This window comes from Haematobia irritans, chromosome 1 (assembly GCF_050003625.1).
Source record: "Haematobia irritans isolate KBUSLIRL chromosome 1, ASM5000362v1, whole genome shotgun sequence".
Lineage (NCBI taxonomy): Eukaryota > Metazoa > Arthropoda > Insecta > Diptera > Muscidae > Haematobia > Haematobia irritans.
The window spans coordinates 194497110-194522589 of NC_134397.1; the positions used below are offsets into that span (position 1 = coordinate 194497110).

The 25480-nt window shown below is 36.2% G+C and overlaps 1 protein-coding gene across 9 annotated transcripts in view; it reads left to right on the forward strand.

Annotated features, from left to right (window-relative positions):
* LOC142222327 (CUB and sushi domain-containing protein 3) overlaps positions 1-25480 on the forward strand; it is an 839952-nt gene that overhangs the window by 695861 nt on the left and 118611 nt on the right. For 6 of the 9 annotated variants that reach the window (XR_012718304.1, XM_075292416.1, XM_075292412.1 and 3 more), the window contains 6 exons: positions 1248-1374; positions 1467-1568; positions 3646-4074; positions 4446-4849; positions 4920-5089; positions 9497-9674. Coding sequence is in view for 6 of the 9 variants with exons in the window: in XM_075292416.1 (XP_075148531.1) it covers positions 1248-1374; positions 1467-1568; positions 3646-4074; positions 4446-4849; positions 4920-5089; positions 9497-9674 (1410 nt within the window). In the remaining 3 variants the exon portion in view is untranslated. Of the gene's footprint in view, positions 1-1247; positions 1375-1466; positions 1569-3645; positions 4075-4445; positions 4850-4919; positions 5090-9496; positions 9686-25480 lie in introns of all 9 variants that reach the window. The other 3 variants (XR_012718306.1, XR_012718305.1, XM_075292417.1) reach the window with 2 other exon arrangements.

Below are 25480 nucleotides of genomic sequence, written 5' to 3' on the forward strand. Positions count from 1 at the left end.
AAAATCTTCTATAGCAATAAAATTTTGACAAAATCTTCTATAGAAATAAAATTTTAACAAAATTTTCTATAGCAATAAAATTGTTACAAAAATTTCGATAGAAATAAAATTTTAACAAAACATTCTATAGAAATAATATTTTGACAAAATTTTCTTCAAAATTTTCTATAGCACTAAAATTTTGACAAAATTTTCTATAGAAATAAAATTTAGAAAAATTTTCTATAGAAATGAAATTTTTACTTTTTCTATAACGATAAGAAATTTTAATTTTGACAAATTTTCTATAGAAATAAAATTTTGACAAAATTTTCAATAGAAATAAAATTTTGATTAAATTTCCCATATAGAAATAAAATTTTGACAAAATTTTCTATAGAAATAAAATTTTGATTAAATTTCCTATATAGAAATAAAATTTTGACAAAATTTTCTATAGAAATAAAATTTTGACAAAATTGTCTATACAAATAAAATTTTGACAAAATTTACGATAGAAATAAAATTTTGCAAAATATGATTTTGTTGTTTGATAGTTATTTTCTTCAAATTTTGGTAGATTATTTTTGGCTAGAGTGTCAACCATGATTGTACTTCAATACCACAGATTTCGTGGATTAAGAACGGAGAGTTCAAAATTTACGGTGGAAATTGCCACTATCGGACCAATCACAGGACTGGTACTGATGCTTCTATCTTTATCTCAATATTTAAATGTTCATAATAATTATTACGAAATAGAAATGTAGAACCTTTGCAATCTGAACCTATTCACATTTTGTGGAAAATTTCCTTACCATCGAATCATAATTACTTGGAAAGAAGAACGAAAGTCCAACGAAAATTACAATTTCATTAAAAAAGTTATGCCAGCGATTTCTTGTTGACCTCTATATTATATAAATATATACATAATCGATATTCAAACTTATTCATAATATATATATTCATTATTTAAACTCATCATTATTTAAATTTATGTTAATTGGTTAAATGTACACGAAACCTATTACGAAGTCATAAAATCTGATCTATTGAAATTTCTTCTTAATAAAAATCTATTCTATTCCTATGACAACTACACAAAAAATCTCTATCCTGAAACATTGAAAACTGCACATAAAACCCCACTAAAAACAACTACTGCTCTATACAACAATATTCCCCCCTCCATTGAAATGCAACAACTCTTCATCGCTCAAACAATTTTTGAAAATAAAAATATTTTCAATCACACAAAATAAAAGGAGAAAATGATGGCATACACATACGTGGCTCCGAATGTGATCAAAAGATATTATCGAAAAAGGAATCAACAGGGTTTGTTCTCTCGCCCAATTATCCTTATCCCTATATACCAAAAACTGTTTGTAGGTAAGTAGCAACATCAGAGAAAGAATAGGAATTTTCCAAAATTATTGTATTAAAAATGTGTAATTAACAAATGTCAAATTTAATGTTTGCAGATATTTCATTTATGGTATGCAAGATGCTCAACATTTAGAACGTGTACGTTTAGAATTTACAGCATTTAATATACCAAAAGTTGAGCATAAGGATAAGAGCGAGTAAGTATTTTTCTACGATTTTTTGTAATAAATTCAATTTAATCTAATTTCATAATTTAATTGAATTTATTTTGTTCTGTACGGATAAGGTAGGCAATTGCTTTATGCACCCACCAGTGTGTCCACCCGTGTGCCGGACTCCATCACAATCGGCGATACCGGCTAGCAACTTATCCCTCTTCCCTTGGGTTATGATTACCATGTTGGAACCGCTTTAGGATTACTCCTAGGTAGACCCCACGTGGTCCGTGACATCTCCTTTTAGTCCGCATCCAGGCTAAAGCTTTATCTTGCGTAGAACGTTTTCTACAAAACACCTTATAACCTCCCGGTTCCTCTCACTTGCGAATTATATATTTCGGAGAGACATGTCCAATTTCAACTTCAAGCGCTTTGCACCGGCTACAGCGAAATAATGTAAGCTCGGCATCATCTATGACCCCTTCTTCTTGGTCAATAAAATTTTCTGAGCTGCAATTCCCCATACGATGCAGATACTTTCGAAAATAACCGTGACCAGAGAGCATCTGAGTCATGTAATACGTCACCTCTCCATGTCTTCTCTCTCGCCATAATTGTATGCCGGTTATAAGTCGGTGTGTCCATCTGTCCTATGTCTCGCTCCTTCATCTCTGGCCCCTTGTTGGTTATTCGGTAGCAAGTTTGTCGCTCCTTGTTGCCGCTCAATCGCCTGATGGTCCGTTGCGATGTTCTTATAATTGTTAACGCGACTTCCTTTGATAGCTTCCGGTATGCTGAAGCAATCCTCAGATACTGAAAGAGTTATCTATACTGAAAGCAGCTTTTATGCTCTAGTTAGCCTCTGTAGGGTCGACGCTCAGATCCTACATCCAGTATACTGTTAGTCATATCCAAGAGTATACTTCTTCTGCCTGGAAGGGGTCTCCCTATGTTTGACATTAGTCTGCGCAGTCGGAACGTTATTATAGCAGATTTTTCATTACCGATGAACCACTTCAGTGTTCCTCGCTTTTATCACAACGACTATATAATCGGCCTATTCAACGGGGAATGTATCGTCCGTCATGGCTATCTTTAGTATTTCGTCGTATATTGCATTCCAGAGATTTGGTTCGAGGATTGAGCATTGTGCGGCACCTGAAGTTACTTCCATTCTTCTTGGGCCCTATATAGTGTCATATATCAAAACTCGGTATTGCGGTATTTGAAATATTGTTTGTAGGGTGTATATTACGTCTGCCGACCTTAGGTTGTTCCTAATATCTAGCGTCGTCAGTATAATTATAGATCTTTAAGCGAAGCTGTTGTGTCGCCCGTACTCAGAGAACGTTCTTCCTTAAGGGATCCTAGTGTTGATTTTCCAGGTCTAAATTCGTATTGTCTCGCGTACAGACCCGCAACAGTCATGATAGGCTCGACAACTCTTTGTCTCCTCCTTTTGCCATCACTTTATCCCTCAATCTTCTTAAAACGTCTGCATAACTGTGCCCGTCACAGGGCTTTATAAGGACGGCATCAGGGTTGTGGTTTCCTCTTTCGGGTCTCCTCCTTCGCGACCGAAAACTTTATGTTCGAAGCGTTATTTACATCTATAAGTACCAATACTTCGTTCGATTTTTTTCTGAGCTTCTTTCTTGGGGTTTTCTCTACTGGGCTTGTTGCACTTCGCTTGTTCTTGGGGGGGTCTGAAGTGTTGGGGTAACTAACGGAAGATTCTTATATATCCTTCTCGGTATACCGGCGTCGCTCTCTTTCTCCTGCATCTGGGGTGTGCTTATTTTCCCAGCTGACATTAGAGTTCGTCCAGCGACCTCTACACAGAAAAAACGAAAATTTTTCCTATTAAAATCTTAATTGAATTTTTAAAAATATTCAATTAAAAATTTAATTGATTCAACAAATTTTTTAATTAAAACTAAAATCAATCAGAAAAATTAGTAGTATCAATTAATTATTTCTTTAAATGACTTTCAATTAATTTTTAATTAATTTTAATTTAATTAGTTTAATTTAACATAATATAATTATTTTTTTTTAACTTAGCCATCAAATTACTATACTCTTTTCTTTTTCTTCTTCCATATATGTTTTTCAGGTCAAATTGTACCGATGGCTATTTAAAGGTCTATCTCAAGGGCCAAGAAACTGCCGATGCTTATGACAAATTCGACTATGAATTATGTGGCAATGAAACTCAACGTGTTGTTAGTGATGGCCCTCGTTTGGCCATGGTCTTCAGTTCGGGCGAACTGCAGGGTCGTGGCTTTAAGGGTAAATACACATTTGAAACGGAATATAAAATTCCAGGCACGGCAGCCCCCGATGGCACTTGTAGCTTCACCTATGTGAGTTCATCGAAGAAACGCGGCGAATTGAATAGCCCCCGCTATCCATCCAATTATCCATCGGATACGAATTGTTCATATCTGTTCTTGCCCGAATCCAATGAACAGGTGACAATTGTATTCGATCATTTTAAAATAAAGGCGGATGGAAATGCAAATGTAACGGCAGGGGCTTATGGGTAAGTGTATTGTTATTTAAGTCTTTCCGACGGCGATAAGTCAGCCCACCCGACATTACACCCAGAGAAAGGTATATGATCACCTCAACCAAGTTTCAAGAGCAAAATTTTATTTTTGAACTGTGAAGATGTAACATGTTTGTCGCAACCATGTTCATTTCTCTGATAATATTTATATGATTCCGGTAATCGTGTATATTTGGCGAGAAAACAACATTTTTATGACAAAATGTTCTCCGTTCAAAAATAACATGTTTGATGTGATCATATTCCTTCCCAGTGTGTATACTTTATTTTATTTCACTTTTAGAAATCAATTTTATACTTGTGATTGATGATTAATTTTCCCATTTTTGCTCACTAAACACCAGCTCGGTTAATTGCTTTGAAGATTGGTTGGAAATGTATGTCGTCTATCGGGATAACAATGATCGTTTTCTTGGTCGCTATTGTGGTATGACAGCGCCCGGCCCCGTCGAGAGCCCAAGGGGTGCGGTGGGTTTGCGTATTACATTACATACCGATCAAGAGAATGTGGCTAGCGGTTTTAAGGCTCGATATTTTTTTGAAACTGCCAAAAGCGAGATAGGCGACTGTGGAGGTAACTTTTCCAATGAAGATTCAGGCATTATAACCTCGCCCAACTATCCAGCGGGTTATAAGGCACCGGGACGTGGTATGGCTTCAATGGCCTGCAATTGGTTGATGACAGCAAGACCAGGATATAAACTCTCAATACATTTTGAACATTTCTCATTGGAGGGTGATCCAGCAAGTAAGTGTTTTGCATGAAATATACCAATGAGGTCACGTAATTAATTGTTTAATCTGTTGTTTCTTTATAGATCGCGGTTGCCCTGCTGCTGTTTTACGTCTTTGGGTTAATGTGGAATCTGATCAACCACCTTTGGAATTGTGTGGTGAAAAACCACCTGTTGAACAATGGCATTATATTTCTACGGGACAAACGGCTCGTATTAGTTTTACCACCAGTGATAAAACTGTTGGTGCACCGGTAAGTCTATATCGCTTGAAGGATACTTAGTTAAGTGAGTAAAAACGATTGGCTGAATTTTACGATTGAATAGTCCGATAAGTACTTGATACCATAACTTCATGCAAGAGTATCGTAAGAGCAATGTATTACCATGAGTAGATTGTCGTTGGAAGATACCGACGAATTATAACCGCATGCGAAAGCGAGAGTGTTCGCAGATTGTTGTGATTATAGTAACAGTTTGTTGTGATTTCATCCATTTTTTTGTTTTGTCCTTTGGTACATCAGCTGGTATCCGGATCAAGGAACTCTGCGGCTAAAATGGAATGCCTCCATCTGATCTGGTGTTGAATCGGGTAGTTTTGGCTGGACAAGCGAAAAGGTGACACATGTCATGCGACCCTTTGTTTACACATCAGCTTAATAACTCATAGGTAGGAATTGAGGCGGCTGCATTTGCCTGATCTTAGTTGGGCCAAAACTACCCCTGTCTGGAGTGAGAGGTCTCTTTCCTCCGGTGCTATGGGTGGTAGTCGATCTCAGAGGACGGGATGAACCTAGTAGCTTCCCACCGCTGAGAATACTGCATGGATCCTGTTCAGGCCAGTCTGCTATGCTTCCTGGTCTAGAGACTCTCTTTTGTAACGCTGGATCTCGAGCTCTAGATGGTGAAGATCAACCATTACATTCCTGGGTGGTGGTTGATTATCTACGAGGTGGTGATTTGGATGGTAAATGCAATAACAACCCAGGAGATACTGAATTAATAACATTCAGTTGTGTCTACGCACAGTGATGATTCTGGTGTCCAAATAAAGGTGATCCAGGGGTGTGCTGTGGAGAAATGTCGCAAATCTACCGGCAGCGTTCTGAGAGGTCTATATGTTATTCCACTGCGTGTTATGTTATTCCACTGCGTGTCAACAAGGTTTCTTTGCCAGCACCCCAAGGACTTATTGACCTTGTATTCTTTTATCGCGGAGCTTAGCACAAACTTCAGTGGTATGGGCAGACGACTTGAAAAGGCTGTCGAATGTAACCCCGAGGATCTAGGAGTAGTTTGTAGTCAAAATTACCTCGCCCTCGACTCTGGCATTCAACTGCCTACGTACTTCTGCCGTCCATGTAGTGTGGCTGAGACTTTGATGGCAGACATCCTCAAATTTCTAGCAGCGGAATAACTGGTAAGATCAGAAGGTAGATTGTCATGAACAATGGTCCCGAATGCCATGATCTTAAAGTCGTCCGCATATGATAAAATCTCGACTCCTTCAAAAGGGCCACACCCTCGACCGATAGGTAGAGGTTGAACAGAGCCGGAGTTATCAACCCACCTTGGGCAGTTCCCGGCTTCTACAGGGTCTCGAGTTTCTATCCATAAATGCTACATACGACTTTCGCCCGCACAGATTATTATTTTGATTCCTCCCTGTACGCACGTGTTTTCCATGTCCTCGAACAGTCTCGCACGGTTGATCAAATCGAATGCCTCCGATAGATCAAGCACCACAAGGACCATACTGTGACACGGATGATGGGTAAAGTGATCATAGGGTTGTACTTTGTCGGAGTTTCTGCATCGTTTCGTGACAGTCGTTGAAACATTAATACACTAATACACACAAAGGAACCGGATTGCACCTGGACGATGAGTGCCGTATGTGCTCACTACGGACAACAAAGACAACTCATTTCAAGAGCAGTGGCATAGTTAATCGCAATAAAAGGAAGTTTCCGAGTCGTTTCGTGACAATCGATGAATCATCGAAACAATGATCTGCAAGAGATGAACGTGCTCCAAGGAAGGTGAAGATTCTCCCATCGTCCAAAAAGACGCGGAGCTTAGCACAAGACATTACCATGTCCGCCTTGCATACACAGGGACGTGGGTTCAAACCCAGTTTCGATCAAACACCAAAAAGTTTTTCAGCGGTGGATTATCCCACCTCAGTAAAGCTGGTGACATTTCCACCGCTGAGAATACTGCATGGATCCTGTTCAGGCCAGTCTGCTATGCTGCCTGGTCTAGAGACTCTCTTTTGTAACGTTGGATCTCGAGCTCTAGGTGGTGAAGATCAATCCTTACATTCCTGGGTGGTGGTTGCCTATCTACGAGGGGGTGATTTGGATGGTAACTGCAATAACAACCCAGGAGATACTGAATTGATAACATTCAGTTGTGTCTACGCATAGTGATGATTCTGGTGTCCACATAAAGGTGATCCAGGGGTGTACTGTGGAGACATTCTGTCGCAAATCTAACGGCAGCGTTCTGAGAGGTCTATATGTTATTCCACTGCGTGTTACTGGTCTGAAGTATCAACTCTGGCGCTGCATACTTTGCCACTGACCGTCCAACTGCCTTATATGTAGTCAACAAGGTTTCTTTGCCAGCACCCCAAGCGTAGCACAAACTTCAGTGGTATGGGCAGACGACTTGACAAGGCTGTCGAATGTAACCCCGAGGATAGGTAGTTTGTAGTCGAAATTACCTCGAGGTAGTTTGTAGTCGAAATTACCTCGCCCTCGACTCTGACATTCAACTGCCTGTGTACTTCTACCGCCCTGTAGAGTGGCTGAGAATTTGGTGGCAGATATGCTCTAATTTCTAGCAGCGAAATAACTGGTAAGATCAGAAGGTAGATTGTCATGAACAATAGACCCGAATGCCATGATCTTAAAGTCGTCCGCATATGATAAAATCTCGACCCCTTTAGAAGGGAATGGGATAGACGATAGATAGAGGTTGAACAGTGCCGGAGATATCACCCCACCTTGGGGAATTCCCGGCTTCTACAGGGTCTCGAGTTTCTATCCATAAATGCTACATACGACTTTCGCCCGCACAGATTATTATTTTGATTCCTCCCTGTACGGACGTGTTTTCCATGTCCTCGAACAGTCTCGCATGGTTGACCGAATCGAATGCCTCCGATAGATCAAGCGCCACAAGGACCATACTATGACACGGATGATGGGTAAAGTGATCATAGGGTTGTACTTTGTCGGAGTTTCTGCACCATTTCGTAACAGTCTTTGATACATTAATACACTGATACACACAAAGGAACAGGATTGCACCCGGACGATGACTTATATGTAGTGCCGTATGTGCTTACTACGGACAACAAAGACAACTCATTTCAAGAGCAGTGGCATAGTTAATCGCAATAAAAGGAAGTTTCCGAGTCGTTTCGTGGCAATCGATGAATCGTCGAAACAATGATCTGCAAGAGACGAACGTGCTCCAAAGGAGGTGAAGATTCCCCCATCGTCCAAAAAGGTAGCCACCGTGGTGCAATGATTAGCAAGCCCGCCTTGCGTACACAGGGTCGTGGATTCAAACCCAGTTTCGATCAAACACCAAACATTTTTTCAGCGGTGGATTATCCCACCTTAGTAAAGCTGGTTACATTTCTGAGTGTTTCAAAGCTTCTTTAAGTGGTTTCACTACAATATGGAACCCCGCACTCGGCTATAAAAAGGAGGTCTCTTGTCATTGAGCTTAACGTAGAATCGGGCAGCACTCAGTGATAAGAGAGAACTTCGCCACTGTGATATCACAATGGACTGAATAGTCTAAGTGAGCCTGAAACTCGTTTTTTGTGATTCACAAGATGCGATGTGTAATGACTAACTGGAGAAGGGTGAAGTGGCTACGGGCCTGTACTTTGCCGATTCGACAATTAATTAATGAAAAACGGCTTCACTTTGCCAAAGAACCTAACCTACCATTAGAACGCACTCAGTGGTCCTAATTCGCCGCGATCACATTGTGATCAACAATAGTCACTCGCTGGGTTTAAATATCAATCTAATAAGGCTCCGCCACGATATCACCTTTTCTTTAGAATGAGCCTATAAACAGTCTGTTACTATCCTTAGGAGTGGAAAAGGTATTAAAATATCGGAAGACACTTGCAGCGGGCATTAAAATCACTGTGGAACTTATAACGATTATGTTCAACGTGTTGTTTTCAGCAGCAGTTTTTGAGAACGGCAAAGCCGCAGCAAAAGCCCGTTATTTTAGGATCTCTTAGACTTTGACGCGTGCTATCACCTTGACTTTGGACTATAAAGAGTTTTGCTCCTGCTTGGTGATGGCATTCGCAGATGATATAGCATCAAGAGTCAGAAGAAATACTCTTCGCATGATTGACTAAAGTCGAAGGAAAATGGTCTAGAAGTAAACTCCACAAACAGAATTCTTATGCAGCTGATTTGCACGTAAAATGCTTTCTTAATCTTACATTTTCTGAATATAATTATTTCCGTAATCCATGTGTACTTGACTTCTCTACAAAATCTTTTAGATCTTGGGAGTTGTGTAACATTTTTTCAGTGTAATTAAAAGAATATTATAAAGAACTCGTATTATTTCGTTCAGTCAATCTAATTTTGTACTTTCCCCCTTTTTAATTACAGGGCTTCCGCATTGTATGGACTGAAATACAAGACTCTGGACCAGGACCACCATCCATTGGTTTGCTCTGCGAGTCCACCTATCATTTTCAATGTGAGGTGGGCTATTGCATCTCCGATAAGCTGCGTTGTGATGGTGTCAAGAACTGTGGTCCCAACGATGATAGTGACGAATTGCACTGTGAGTCGTGAGTGAGTCGAACGGTTCAGTTCATTTTTTTACTTTTTTTATTTGATTTTAATTCCTACATTTAAGTTCAATTTCCATTTTTTTTTGTTGTGTCTTCAAAATGAAAAATGAATATGATTCCATGAAGACATTCAAAATTGTTTTCGTATCTTCTGTTAAAACAATTTTGAATTAATAATTTTTGTTTTCTAAGAATTTCCAAGGAATAGAAAATCGCCTTAGCGCATTTCTCTTCTTTTTGGACAAATTCTTTTGGACATTTAGTTCTTAAGTTCCATTACTAACTCATAATTTTGTTTGATTTTCAAAATTTCCTTCATTTACATTTTCATTTTAAGTTTGTTTTTATTAGATTTTCTTTCATAATAACAATGCCATATGAAACTTGAACCCGACGATACACTTTTTCCAAACTAAACTTACTCTTAAATAAATAAAAACGTTTCTATTATTAGCAAACTAATCTTAAACTAATTATCTAAATTTAAAGCTATTTACTAAATTTAAAGAAAACAAAAACGCATTATTAACAAAGCCTTCTCACTCACCCATTTAACTACATTTTAGTCTGTTCTCTGTTCTAGTGCAACAACATTCATAGAAACAAAAAGCAAACAACTCTTTAGGGTTCTGCAAAGGGAACCAGTGTCATGTTCCAATAAATATGACATTATTCTTTAATAGTTAAATTGTTCTCTTTTTTCCAAAACGAGAGGGAGAGAATATTGAGTTTGTGTGTGTGTGTGAGCGTGTTTCAGTCTCCCAAAACGATGATCATTTTTAATGTGTTGCAATTGCTGATGTTATTTTAATGGAGTATTGTGTATTTTTGTAATGCATGATGTGTTTTTGGTTCTAATTATTTGGAGTTGTTTACTTTTTTTGTCTCTCTCTCTCTCACATTCTGTTCATCTGTTGAAATTGTCCAAGTATTCAAAATTGTTGATTATTAGTTATTGCACTTAATTTCCGTTCATATATATGAAACTAGATTTTCATTTGAGTTCAATAGGAAATTAGCTACATACGAGTTTGGTAGATTTTAATTTGAAGCTAGGTAGGTTTCCAGTTCAATATAGAAATCTTTTAAATATTAAAATCATTGAGAAATTTGTTTTCTTATTATTTCTTTTTATAATGGAGAATGAAGACTATTCAGAATAAGACACTTCTTTGTGAGCGCAAAACTATAGGGCTACATGTCTGTACCATCACAATGTCATGAAGTTTACGTCGATGCGACTGTCAAAATTATAATTTTTATAAATGAGATTATCTCTATACTCAACTCTCATGGTAACATTATGATAGGTAATGTCAAAGACGATTACATTTCATAGATATCGCTAGGAACAGAATGTCATGAAGTTTGCGTCGTTCTAGTCTTTGATCAATACCTAAATTTAAATTATACCCTAGATGAAACCGATCCGCTATTGTGTATTTAAATTTCTCCGACCGATATTGTTTAACATTTTTGGTCAATTTTAATAAAATTTGGTAAAATATGACTTCGATAAAGTACCATTGTTTCGAAATTGCGTTACACAGTTTTTATCGCTGGATCAATGAATATTTCAAATTTCTTGACAATAACAGGAAAAGATATGAAGAATTATCAACATAGAGCGTTTGTGAAGTTAAATAAAAAAATAAACAAAGCAAACAATAAACCTGAGAACTCTTTAAAAAAGTATGGCCTTGAGAAGTTCCCTTACAATCAAGTACAACTTTTTCTTCCTGCATCAAAATACTCTGTTTCCTGTCAAATATTCATATATGAAAAAGTGAATACTTAATAGTTCTTAAAAAATGATAGCATTTTTGATAATTTCGGGCACGGGGATGAGCCTTTCCAAACATATACAGAAAATAATTTCACCAAAATATTTCCAATTCAAAATTTTATACTGTCCACCATAGGACGGGGGTATATTAACTTTGTCATTCTGTTTGTAACACATCGAAATATATATATATATATATATATATATATATATATATATATATATATATATATATATATATATATATATATATATATATATATATATATATATATATATATATATATATATATATATATATATATATATATATATATATATATATATATATATATATATATATATATATATATATATATATATATATATATATATATATATATATATATATATATTCGGGGTCGTGGTGAAATTCTGAATCGATCTGAGCATGTCCGTTCGTCTGTTGAAATCACGCAAACTTCCGAACGAAACAAGCTATCGACTTGTAGTTGTTATTGATGTAGGTCGGATGGTATTGCAAATGGGCCATATCGGTCCACTTTTACGTATAGCCCCCATATAAACCGACCCCCAAATTTGGCTTGCAGAGCCCCTAAGAGAAGCAAATTTTATCCGATCCGGCTGAAATTTGGTACAGGGTGTCAGCATATGATATCTAACAACCATGCAAAAATTCGTCCACATCGATCCATAATTATATATAACCACCATATAAACCGATCCCCAGATTTGTCTTGCGGAGCCTCTAAGAGAAGCAAATTTCATCCGATTGGGGTGGAGCCTCTAAGAGAAGCAAATTTCATCCGATTGGGGTGAAATTTGGCACATGGTGTTAGTAGTCTCTAATGACCATGCAAAAATGGATCACATCGGTCCATAATTATTTATAGCCCCCATATAAACCGATCCCCAGATTTGGCTTGCTGAGCCTCTAAGAGAAGCAAATTTTATCCGATCCGGCTGAAGTTTGGTACATGGTGTTAGTAGTCTCTAATGACCATGCAAAAATTGGTCGAAATCGGTCCATAATTATATATAGCCCCCATATAAACCGATCCCGAGATTTGGTTTTGGAGCCTCTTGGAGGAGCAAATTTCATCCGAGTCAGTTGAAATTTAGTACACTGTGCTAGTATATAGCCGTTAATAACCATGCCTAACTATGTCCATATCGGTCTATAGTTATATATACCCCTCAGATAAATCGATTCCCAATCACACAAAAATTGGTCCATATCAAGTTCATAATTGTATATAGCCCCAATGAAAGCGACCCCCATATTTCAATTCTGGGTCTCTACGTACCGTGCAAAAGTACATATCGATTCGTAATTATTTGTAGACTTACCTATACATACCACGTATGGACTAACTCACAATTTAGAAAACGATGTTAAGAAGTTTTAAGATACCACAACCCAAGTAATAATTTTCTATATAGAAAAAAAATTGACAAAATGTTCTATATAGAAATACAATTTTGACAAAATTTTCTATATAGAAATAAAATTTTGACAAAATGTTCTATAGAAATAAAATTTTGAGACAATTTTCTATAGAAATAAAATTTTGACAAAATTTTCTATATAGAAATACAATTTTGACAAATTTTTCTATAGAAATGAAATTTTGACAAAATTTTCTATAGAAATAACATTTTGACAAATTTTTCTAGAGAAATAAAATTTTCACAAAGTTTGCTATAGAAATAAAATTTTGACAAAATTTTCTATAGAAAAAAATTTACAAAATTGTTTATAGAAATAAAATTTTGACAAAATTTTCTATAGAAATTAAATTCTTACAAAATTTTCTTTAGAAATAAAATTTTGCCAACATTTTTCTATAGAAATAAAATTTTTACAAATTTTCTATAGAAATAAAAGTTTGACAAAATTTTCTATAGAAATAACATTTTGACAAAATTTTCTACAGAAAAAAATTTACAAAATTGTCTATAGACATAAAATTTTGACAAAATTTTCTACAGAAAAAAATTTACAAAATTGTCTATAGAAATAAAATTTGTACAAATTTTTCTATAGAAATAAAATTTTGACAAAATTTTCTATAGAAATAAAATTTTGACAACATTTTCTATAGAAATAAAATTTTGACAAAATTCTCTATAGAAATAAAATTTTCACAAAATTTACTATAGAAATAAAATTTTGACAAAATTTTCTATAGAAATATAAATTTTGACACATTTTTCTATAGAAATAAAATTGACAAAATTTTTGGTAGAAATAAAATTTTGACAAAATTGTTTATAGGAATAAAATTTCGACAAAACTTTCTATAGAAATAAAGTTTTTGCAAAATTGTCTATAGAAATAGAATTTTGACAAAATTTCCTATAGAAAAAAACATTTTCGTAAAAAAGATTAAACCGATTTCTCAAAAAATCCCCACAAAAACCCACAAATTTATGGTAATTCCCCGCTAAATCCCCAAGTCCCCAACTCAAAAATTTCATTGCCATTCACGGAAAAATATCCCCAATTTGGGGAAAAATCCCCAATACTGGCAACACTGCTAATAACAAAACTAAGAGACTATCACGTCAGAATGTGTAAAACTACCGAATATGGTTATGTTTTGTTCTGAAATTCGCTGAAGTTCGCTAACGTGAACATTTTCGCTAATGTGAACATTTGCACTAACGTAAACTCTCTTGGTTTTAATTAGTTCACGTAACGCGAGTGCACTGTACATAAATCACCTACAGGGGCCACCATCCCTTCACATTTCAAGAAAATCTGAAAACTTTCAATTTTCAAAAAAAAAAAATCGGGCGGTGAGGAGGTGCCCATGTCTATCGTTCCCAATAAATTTGAAGTAAATCAAAGAAGTTTCATGAAAATCTGAAATGTTTCAGCTTTCAAAAAATCGCGCAATGAGGAGGTGTAACTCCTCGATCAGTTATCGACAATTCAAGCACCCTATAGTCATTTACTCACCTTCTCCCACGTTTCCTGTAAATTTCAAGAAAATCGGAGAACTTTAGATATTGCTCTATTCTCGAAAAAAAAGAACATCCCCTTCCCCTAACACTTTTCTTCAAGTTTCACAATATCGGGCAAGGAAACAAATATCGAAAAATCGGATCTTTGTTTAGACGCCTCTTTAATCTTCCGTGTAAATTTCAAGCAATTGGGGGAAACTTTCGCCCAGAGAGAATTTTGGTCCAATTTTCAAAAAAGTCGAGCAAACATCCCTTCCCCAACCAGGTATCAAAAACTGAGGTACCCTATTTTCACCACATGGTCTCTGGAAATTTGAAGTAAATCGTTTCCAAGCTTACGCGGAATATACAAACAAACATAAATCGGATTTTATATATAGAAGATAGATACATATTAATTTTTTATCGAAAAGTTTTGGTCTCCTCTCATAACTAGACATCTCCCAAATGTGGAGAAAATTTAGGCGACCGAGGATGTCACCTTCTTTCACGATTCCTGTCTTGGGCGGCCAAAGCTCGCTCCAGTTAATATTTTTTAATAATACTGATCAAATCTGATTGTGAGGTTCTATTGCCTGAAAATTGATAGTATTTCCTTGACTGACTCTTGGGTAGAGTTGGGTAGTACCTGATGGAACTAATTCAATGGAACTAATCAGGTTAGGTTAGGTGGCAGCCCGATGTATCAGGCTCACTTAGACTATTCAGTCCATTGTGATACCACATTGGTGAACTTCTCTCTTATCACTGAGTGCTGCCCGATTCTATGTTAAGCTCAATGACAAGGGACCTCCTTTCTTTTACGAGCAATGTAAACCTATTGGAAATTATTGTGAAATTATTGCCCGATATGTTTGTTCCGCCTGATGGAAAACCTTTTTCACTATACTCAGCTATATCTTTCCATTTTGTGCGTTGAACAGTCAGCCGATTCGTTATTTCTTCTGTTCATAAAAACGTAGTGTACCAAGTGCTTTTGTTAATTTAATACAAACGTTTTTAATTACATCTTTATCAAGTTCAGAAATTCGTCACTCGTCGCTAGACATTCCCCAGCAAAAATTCCTATTACCAGGTATGAGTATATGTATGCCTGCGCCAAATTGGTCCTAAACAATACCCTAAGGGGTGAGGGGTGTTCAGGTTTTTTAAATGCAAAATTGAAAGAAATACGTCAAGTTTATATTGACCAAATTTTGACCGTATGGTCAATATAAACTTGACGTATTTCTTTCAATTTTGCATTTAAAAACCTGAACACCCCTCATTTTGAAGGTGTGTGTGTAGTGTTGCTCCTACTTTGATTTTGGAATTCACTCTTCAGTTGTCAAAATGCCGTCAAACAAGAAGAGCAGCGTATCAAAATTTTGCTCGCGCATCGCGAAAATCCGAGCTACTCGTACGCAAAGCTGGCAAAATCGCTAAAAGTTGTCAAATCAACCGTTACAAATGTAATTAAAGTATTTGGGGAACATTTGTCGACAGCCAGGAAGTCTGGATCGGGGGGAAATCGAAAACCGGAAGCCGCTGAGACGACAAAGAGAGTTGCCTGTAGTTTCAAGCGAAACCCTAACCTCTCTCTCCGAGATGCCGCAAATAAGCTGGGTGTATCGTCTACAACCGTGCATCGAGCCAAAAAACGAGCCGGACTATCGACTTACAAGAAGGTAGTGACTCCAAATCGCGATGATAAACAAAATACGACGGCCAAAGCGCGATCCCGGAGGCTGTACACGACGATGCTGACGAAGTTTGACTGCGTGAATGGACGACGAAACCTACGTCAAAGCCGACTACAAGCAGCTTCCGGGACAGGAGTTTTATACGGCAAAAGGAAGGGGAAAGGTAGCAGATATTTTCAAGCATATAAAACTGTCAAAGTTCGCAAAAAAATATCTGGTTTGGCAAGCCATCTGTACCTGTGACTTGAAAAGCAGCATTTTCATAGCTTCCGGGACTGTCAACCAAGAAATTTACGTGAAAGAGTGTTTGAATAAAGGTCTGCTGCCTTTCCTGAAGAAACACGGTTGTTCCGTACTGTTTTGGCCGGATTTGGCATCTTGCCATTACGGTAAAAAGGCCATGGAGTGGTACGCCGCCAACAACGTGCAGGTGGTTCCCAAGGACAAGAACCCTCCCAACACGCCAGAGCTCCGCCCAATTGAGAAATACTGGGCTATTGTCAAGCGGAACCTAAAGAAGACCAAAAAAACTGCTAAGGACGAGCAGCAGTTCAAGGCAAACTGGCTTTCAGCGGCGAAGAAGGTGGACAAGGTGGCTGTACAAAATCTGATGGCAGGTGTCAAGCGTGAGGCCCGGCAATTCGGATTTGGAAAAGCGAAAGCCTAACTGAATATTTTTCCTGAATTTTATACTAATTGAACTTGAAAAAGAAATTTAATTTGATTTTTTAAATAAACGATTTCACCGATTTACACGCGTTTTCCCTTGACCAAATTTTGACCTATCACCATTTAAATACCAATATTGATTAAAAAAGAATCTACGAGTATACCAGCTTAATAAAGATCAAATTCTACAATTGGCAATGTAGTTGAGTTTAACCTTTTGAAAGTCTCATCCGAATTTTTGTATGAAAAGATATCGTCAATTAAATTTAATACTGTTCAAATTGAAAAAAAAAAACACCAAAAGCACTAAATGAAAATGCCAGAAAGCACCAAGTTGGTGAAAAGGCACTAAAAAGGCAATTTGGTGCTTTGTAGAAAAAAGCACTACATTTGGTGCTAAAAGCACCAAATTGGCATCACTGCCCACGTCTGCCAAGAAAATTATCGGCACACATTTCAAACAATTTTATAAAATTCTCAGTATTTTAATGTCCGTACTGTGTTTTGTACTCATTTTATTTGCATTTGATGATAAAATTTTTCCGCAGATTTAGATTTTTCCTCAAAAGAACTTTATGTGAAATGAAAAATAAGCGAATATCTGGAAGAGTAATTTTGGAAAGTATTAAAACTTATTACTTGGGAAGAAATACCAAATTTTGTTGGAAGTTAATATTCCTCCGGGTAATCCTCGTTACACAATACGCTAAAGATTTCATGTCCTTAAACTACGAATGCAAATTTTGCTTAGAATTGAAGAACCATTTCTCTGATATAAAAACTTTTTCCATGTCCAAAAGTTTATAAACTTTTCAATGATGTCGTTTTTCCTTATAGTTAAGTGATTCGACTTAAAAATGGGTATCTTAACATGAAAGGAAATTTCGTTTGACTAAGATCGACTTGGCTTGAAAAATTCTTCAAAATAAATGAAATTGTCTTTTGTTATTTAATTTTAAAAAAAATTAGGAAAACATGTCAGAATTTATTAAATTAATAATTTCAACATATGTTAGCACCAGTGTTTAGTTTGAGGATATTTTATTCAAACTGATTGAAGCTAAGGATATTTGTAATATTTGATTTATTTAGTATTTGTCATCCTTAATTAAAAGTTAGATACAATAGAGTAAGATTTGTTTTCAGTTTCTTGAATCGTTTAGCTAATTTATGCATATTTGTTTGTTACTTTGTTTGTAATTAAATTTTCTTATTGGGAGCAATCATCATCAAGTCTACTTACAATCGTTCGCTAATCAATCAACATTGACTTTTCATAAACTTAAATTTTATTTCAACATTGAAAACAACAAAAACTATCAATCAATCAATCAATCAACCAACAAATGTATATTCTTCTACTTTCTTGTTCTTCTATTCTTATTTCTACTGCTGCTTCTTTTCCTACTACCACCACCACTACCACCACTACTACTACTACTACAACCACAATCAAACTAAAAAAAATATGTATAACTAAATATTATGAACAACTACAACAATCTAATCGAACCTAATCACTGTCTCCCAACCACATCACTACCATTGACTCCTCTTTCTAAAACTATCAATAACCAACGATCTGTAAAACTAAAACCCTAATCCCATCCCCCAAAAAATATCGATAAATCAACCTTCTTAACTAAATCAAAACATAGGTGACGGAACAATATCGAACAATTCAATACTTTTGCAAATAATTAATTTAGCAATATGGGCAATTTGCAGTTACCATTGATATAATTAGTATATGAACATTTCTATTGTTTTAAACAATCAAACAAAAATAACAAAACAAAAATTGATGAGAAGAAAAATTTAAAGATATTGCTAAATTGACTCAATGAAACTGTGTACAATTCATTTGTGAACCTACTATAACTTCTACTACTATTACCTACCACCACCACCACCATTCATTTACAATCAGTCAGTCAGTCAATCAATCAATCAATTTAAATCAAAATAATGTTACAACACGTGAGTCTTAATTCCAAATCAAATACTATTCAATATATTTTATTTAATTATATATTTAATTTTTTTTTAATATTTACTTTATAAATATTTGTTTGCTTTAATTTTATTTCATATATATTCCTCCTAATTTTAAGTTTTAAGATTCTTTTCTTTGTACAAATCGAAAATATAATTCATTTTGAATTGCAATGCTATGAAAAACGAAATCCATTTTGTACATTTTCAAAAATCAATTTCATATATATTTTTTTTTTCGGTTTATAATAATTTAATAAAATATATTTCAACTCAAAGACTACATTACACCGATTTGGCTTATCAAAAAAAAATATCTACTCCATTTTGATGTGGTAACAAGGTAAAACTGTCAAGTAACTGATTATGGAATGAAATGAATTCGTTGTCCCTTATTAAATATACCGTAGATCGCGATTTCTGAGTTGTCACTTATCTCCAACACGTTTATTGGCACATTGTCAAAATAATGAAACTATTTAAATATATAAAACACATATGAGATCGCAAGCACAGATTTCCTTGCTTTAACCAAGATGCAAAACCAACAATTTTTATACCCTAAAACCACATAGTAACATAGGGTATAATAACTTTGATCTGCCAAGAAATGTGCCTACCAGAAATATTGATTTTAGTAGAGTTGGGTAGTTCGCGAACGAACTAGTTCAATTGAACGGTTCACTGAAATGAGCGAGCTGAACTAGTTCACATCTATTGTTCTTTTCCGTTCACCATGTCAGTTTAGCTAACTAAGCACATTTTATCAGTTTGATCGCTCAGTTATTTTCGCTTTCGTAATAATTGGACAATTTTCTGCCTTTACGCTAATATCGATCTTTTTTGCACATAAGCTGTTCGGGATTATTTTCGCATGTGGTTTTCTGGATGAATAAATCAACGGAAGGCTAATAGGTTTCATTTATGATGAACTGGAAGAAAGCAACAACATAAGTTGAAATGAACCGGTCACTGACTGTAAATGAACTAATGAACTAACTGACCGAACAAGTTCGTTGATCGGAAAAGAGCCGAAGTGAGCGATCACTACACTGAACTATAAAGCCCAACACTAGATTTTAGATCCCATAAAATATACACTCAGATCAACTCAGAGTCACCTCCTGAGTCGATCTAGCGCTTGGTGTCCGTCCGTCTGTCTGTCCGTCCGCCCATGTATTTGTTGTCCGCAGGATTAAATTGGGTATATGGCATTTTTTTGATACAAGGACGAACGCTATTAAATTTGTAAAAAATCGTAACAATTTTAGATATAGCTCCCATATATATGTATCGCCCGATTTCGATAAATGAGGTCAGATTGCTAACCGATCAGCGTCAAATTTGCCACAATGTAATCTAATTGACCACCCAATTTGTGCCAAATTTCGTCGGTTCAGATTTAGATATAGCTCCCATTATATAAGTAAAGGGTGATACGGTCAAAATTTGGTCAATATAAACATGACGTATTTCTTTCAATTTTGCATTTAAAAAACCTGAACACCCCTCATTTTGAAGGTGTGTGTGTAGAATGTTGCTCCTATTTTGATTTTGGAATTCACTCTTCAGTTGTCAAAATGCCGTCCAAGCAAGAAGAGCAGCGTATCAAAATTTTGCTCGCGCATCGCGAAAATCCGAGCTACTCGCACGCAAAGCTGGCAAAATCGCTAAAAGTTGCCAAATCAACCGTTACAAATGTAATTAAAGTGTTTGGGGAACGTTTGTCGACAGCCAGGAAGTCTGGATCGGGGGGAAATCGAAAACCGGAAGCCGCTGTGACGACAAAGAGAGTTGCCGGTAGTTTCAATCGAAACCCTAACCTCTCTCTCCGAGATGCCGCAAATAAGCTGGGTGTATCGTCTACAACCGTGCATCGAGCCAAAAAACGAGCCGGACTATCGACTTACAAGAAGGTAGTGACTCCAAATCGCGATGATAAACAAAATACGACGGCCAAAGCGCGATCCCGGAGGCTGTACACGACGATGCTGACGAAGTTTGACTGCGTGGTAATGGACGACGAAACCTACGTCAAAGCCGAACAAGCAGCTTCCGGGACAGGAGTTTTATACGGCAAAAGGAAGGGGAAATGTAGCAGATATTTTCAAGCACATAAAACTGTCAAAGTTCGCAAAGAAATATCTGGTTTGGCAAGCCATCTGTATCTCTGGCTTGAAAAGCATAGCTTCCGGGACTGTCAACCAAGAAATTTACGTGAAAGAGTGTTTGAATAAACGTCTGCTGCCTTTCCTGAAGAAACACGGTTGTTCCGTACTGTTTTGGCCGGATTTGGTATCTTGCCATTACGGTAAAAAGGCCATGGAGTGGTACGCCGCCAACAACGTGCAGGTGGTTCCCAAGGACAAGAACCCTCCCAACACGCCAGAGCTCCGCCCAATTGAGAAATACTGGGCTTTTGTCAAGCGGAACCTAAAGAAGACCAAAGAAACTGCTAAGGACGAGCAGCAGTTCAAGGCTAACTGACTTTCTGCGGCGAAGAAGGTGGACAAGATGGCTGTACAAAATCTGATGGCATGTGTCAAGCGTGAGGCCCGGCAATTCGGATTTGGAAAAGCGAAAGCCTAACTGAATATTTTTCCTGAATTTTATACTAATTGAACTTGAAAAAGAAATTTAATTTGATTTTTTTTTATAGTACTTACTATATGTGCACAAAATCGGTTCAGAATTAGCTATAGTTCCCATAACAGGTTGGCTGATAAGTCCCAGGTCTAACAATGAAAAACACATTTTTTTTGTCAAAATTCGTTTTTATTATTCAACATAGTTCCCTTCAAGAGCGATACAACGATTATAACGACCTTCCAAATTTTTAATATCATTTTGGTAGTACTCCTTCGGTTTTGCCTCAAAATAGGCCTCAGTTTCGGCGATTACCTCTTCATTGCAGCCAAATTTGTTCCCTTCGAGCTTCCATTTGAAGTCTGAGAACAAGAAAAAGTCGCTGGGGCCCAGATCTGCAGAATACGGTGGGTGGGGAAGCAATTCGAAGCCCAATTCATGAATATTTGCCATCGTTCTCAATGACTTGTGGCACGATGCGTTGTCTTGGTGGAACAACACTTTTTTCTTCTTCATATGGGGCCGTTTTGCCGCGATTTCGACCTTCAAACGCTCCAATAACGCCAAATAATAGTCACTGTTGATGGTTTTTCCCTTCTCAAGATAATCGATAAAAATTATTCCATGCGCATCCCAAAAAAACAGAGGCCATTACTTTGCCAGCGGACTTTTGAACCGTCTCCGGACGCTTCGGAGACGGTTCACCGGTCGCTGTCCACTCAGCCGACTGTCGATTGGACTCAGGAGTGTAGTGATTGAGCCATGTTTAATCCATTGTCACATATCGACGGAAAAACTCGGGTGTATTACGAGTTAACAGCTGCAAACACCGCTCAGAATCATCAACACGTTGTTGTTTTGGTCAAATGTGAGCTCGCGCGGCAACCAACACGTTCCTTTGATATCTATAAGGCCTCTTCAACTTCATTTTGCGGTCATTCAAAATCATTTTGTGGATTTTTTTTGATGTTTTCGGAAACTCATTATCAAGCCAAGTTTTTGCTTCCACCGTATTTTTTTCCCTTCAGAAAACAGTATTTTATCAAAACACGAAATTCCTTTTTTTCCATGTTTTCACAATAACAAAAGTTGCTTCACAAAAGACGCTCTATCTCACAAACTAATTGACTTACAGACGTCAAATTTAGACACAAATCATTTGAAGGTTGGTACTATATAAAAATAATATGCATTTAATACTAGCAACGCCATCTATGTGTCAGACCGGGGACTTATCAGCCAACCTGTTAACATTTGATAATCGATGTCAACACTATACCATTTTCCGCCAAGGAATTAGAATAGATTTTAATTTGGCGACACGCCACTAGCCGTCACGGATTCCGTCGCGAAACTTGGGCTTCCCATAAGAAATGCATGTAAACAAGAATTCGCTGTGTTTTATTTGGACACTTACATGGTGAATTTCTTATTATGAACGCTTCCGATGTCCGGCCGAAATTGAGATAAAGCTTAATTTTGACATTTCATGGAGAGACCTCCAGAAAAAATATGTATCCAAATCAGTTACTTGTCAGTGAATCCTCTTAAAAATAGTATGAAATAAATTAATATGTTAGAATTCGTTTACAAAATGTTCCATCACACAAAAACCAAAGAAACCTCTTACTACCCTACTCATCATACAGACACGTGTATATCTCCAAAAAAAATCGAAACTAACAAATCTATGTTGGTAGAACAAAAATTATCTGGAAGACAAATACATAGATAATAGAAAATGCAGATAATTTCATAACTCCCATCAAGGACATGTGCTCATATTTTTCTTCTATCTCAATCCATAGAATCTAACTACAAACAAACACTTCATTCCAAACTTATAGTAGATATATTTTATATGTATTAATTTTTTTTAAAGTGAATTTAGCATGTATTTGCTTTAGTTCTATTTCTATGATATTCACCCATTATTTTAATGTTGACGAAAAATTAAAATAAGACTAACTCAAATAATTTGAAAACTCTAGGAGTAACAATGAATGTTTCCCCCACCTTCAATACACCTTTCTATGAATCTTTAACTAGCTGTTTTTTGTGTAGATACTAAAAGTGTTCAAACTTTACTTGGCTTTCATCCTGAATTTGTGTGTAAAATTTTTATATATTGAGATTGTCATCATTGAACTATGGACATTTTCTATTCACTTTGGTTTACACAAAATAAAAATTTTGATTATACTGAAACACGAAATTATTTGATCCAATTAATTTTTAATTCAAATTTTTTCAATCACAAAAATATATAGTATCAATCGCCAACGTCAAGTAAAAAATAATTGATGATTGAATAAAAAAACAAATTTTTGCAATTTAGGTCAGGTAAAATGGCATTAGGTCAGATAAAATTCAGACTCAACTCGCAACAAGGATTGCAACCACGACCCTTTGTATTCAAGGCGGACATGCTAATCACTACGTAACGGTGATGGAACCTTTGTGTATTGCATTTTCACTTCAAATGAAATCTTTTGGAATCCTTATTTAAAGCAAATAAAACTTTTTACAATTCAAATTAATTTTTTTATTCAAATTCATTATATGATAATCATAATTTAAGTTTACCTATACGACGCAGAAATCCCCTCGAGTTGCGCCTATAAAACGTTCTAGATATTTTAAGAGACATAAAAAGTGTCACTCGCAACAAAAAGTGTCACATTCATTTTCAAAACTGCCAACAATAGTGACACACTTGTTCATAATGAAAAATTAAAAAAAAAATTATATTAGTGTTTTATATAGAATTTCGAAATGGTCTCACAGTTGCGGTTGTTGCCTTCTGAAATACGAGACGTTGGACTTTACCAAATTTCAAATAGATGGAATGAAATTTGCTCCTCCAAAAGGCTCCAGAAGAAAAATCTGGGTATAGGTATCGCCAAAAATTGCCCGATATGGCTCATTTACGGACGGACAGACATCGATAGATAGACCATGACCTAACTATATATGGGGTTTGCGGCCAATATTTCGTTAAGTTACAAAGATAGTATAGGGCCCCATCCTATGGTATAGAGTATACCGATCCGGAAGTGGTAAACAATTTGCAAATACCAGGTAAATACCGACATGAAATAATGGTTTTTTCATGTGGCACCCATTTTCCACACTTTTGGATGTTTCCCTTAGGAAATTGTTTGTTGTGCAATATTTAACATTGCTGCCATTTGCTTTTGACTCAAAGTGTCATCTCCATCCAATTCGCCGTCTTGAAACTTTTTTGGTGGTCTTCCACGTTCTTCATTTCTCACATCAAAATCATTATTATTGAACCGTTGAAATCATCTTTTGCATGCTGCTTCTGAAGAGCATGATCACCATATGCCTCGAAAAGCATTCGATGCGGCTCTTCAGCACTTTTCTTCAAATGAAAACTAAAAATTAATATTTTTCGCAAATCATCACTTTCTGGTACAAAATTCGACATTTATAACAAAACGTGGAATTTGCCATCAAATACCTGATATACCGGTATGAAATGAGCGCCAAGATATGTTACAAATATCTCGTTAAGAAATATCAGAGAGAATAAAAACACAAGAGGACGAAAATTTCTCTTCTAAAAAAACAACAAATGTCAACCGTATAGATGACGCACAATGCCTGCAGATTTGGTATTACCGACGTTGCGGTCGAAGCGCTGTTTTGATAAATTCTTTACAAAGGCATCAGCAGTTATAATTTCAAATTGTCGGCCAAAAAATTTAATGGAATGAAAAGATTTATATAAAAGAACATTTGTTATTACAAAGTAGGTTCTAAATCCTATTTTCCTTACATTTCGTAAAGCCGACAGAGAACTGAACTGGGTGATGCCGACGCAAACTGATTCTCTCAAAAGCGCCGAAAAAAGCTGTATGATATTTTCCTCATACCTGCCACCTACTGATGCAGATTCTCTTCACAGTTTCGTTCTCTTGTGAATATTTGTGGTGAACGAGCCCCTATTTTTATACCTTCCACCATAGGATGGGGGGTATATTAATTTGTCATTCCGTTTGTAACACATCGAGATATTACTCTAAGACCCCATAAAGTATATATATTCTGGGTCGTGGTGAAATTCTGAGTCGATCTTAAGCAT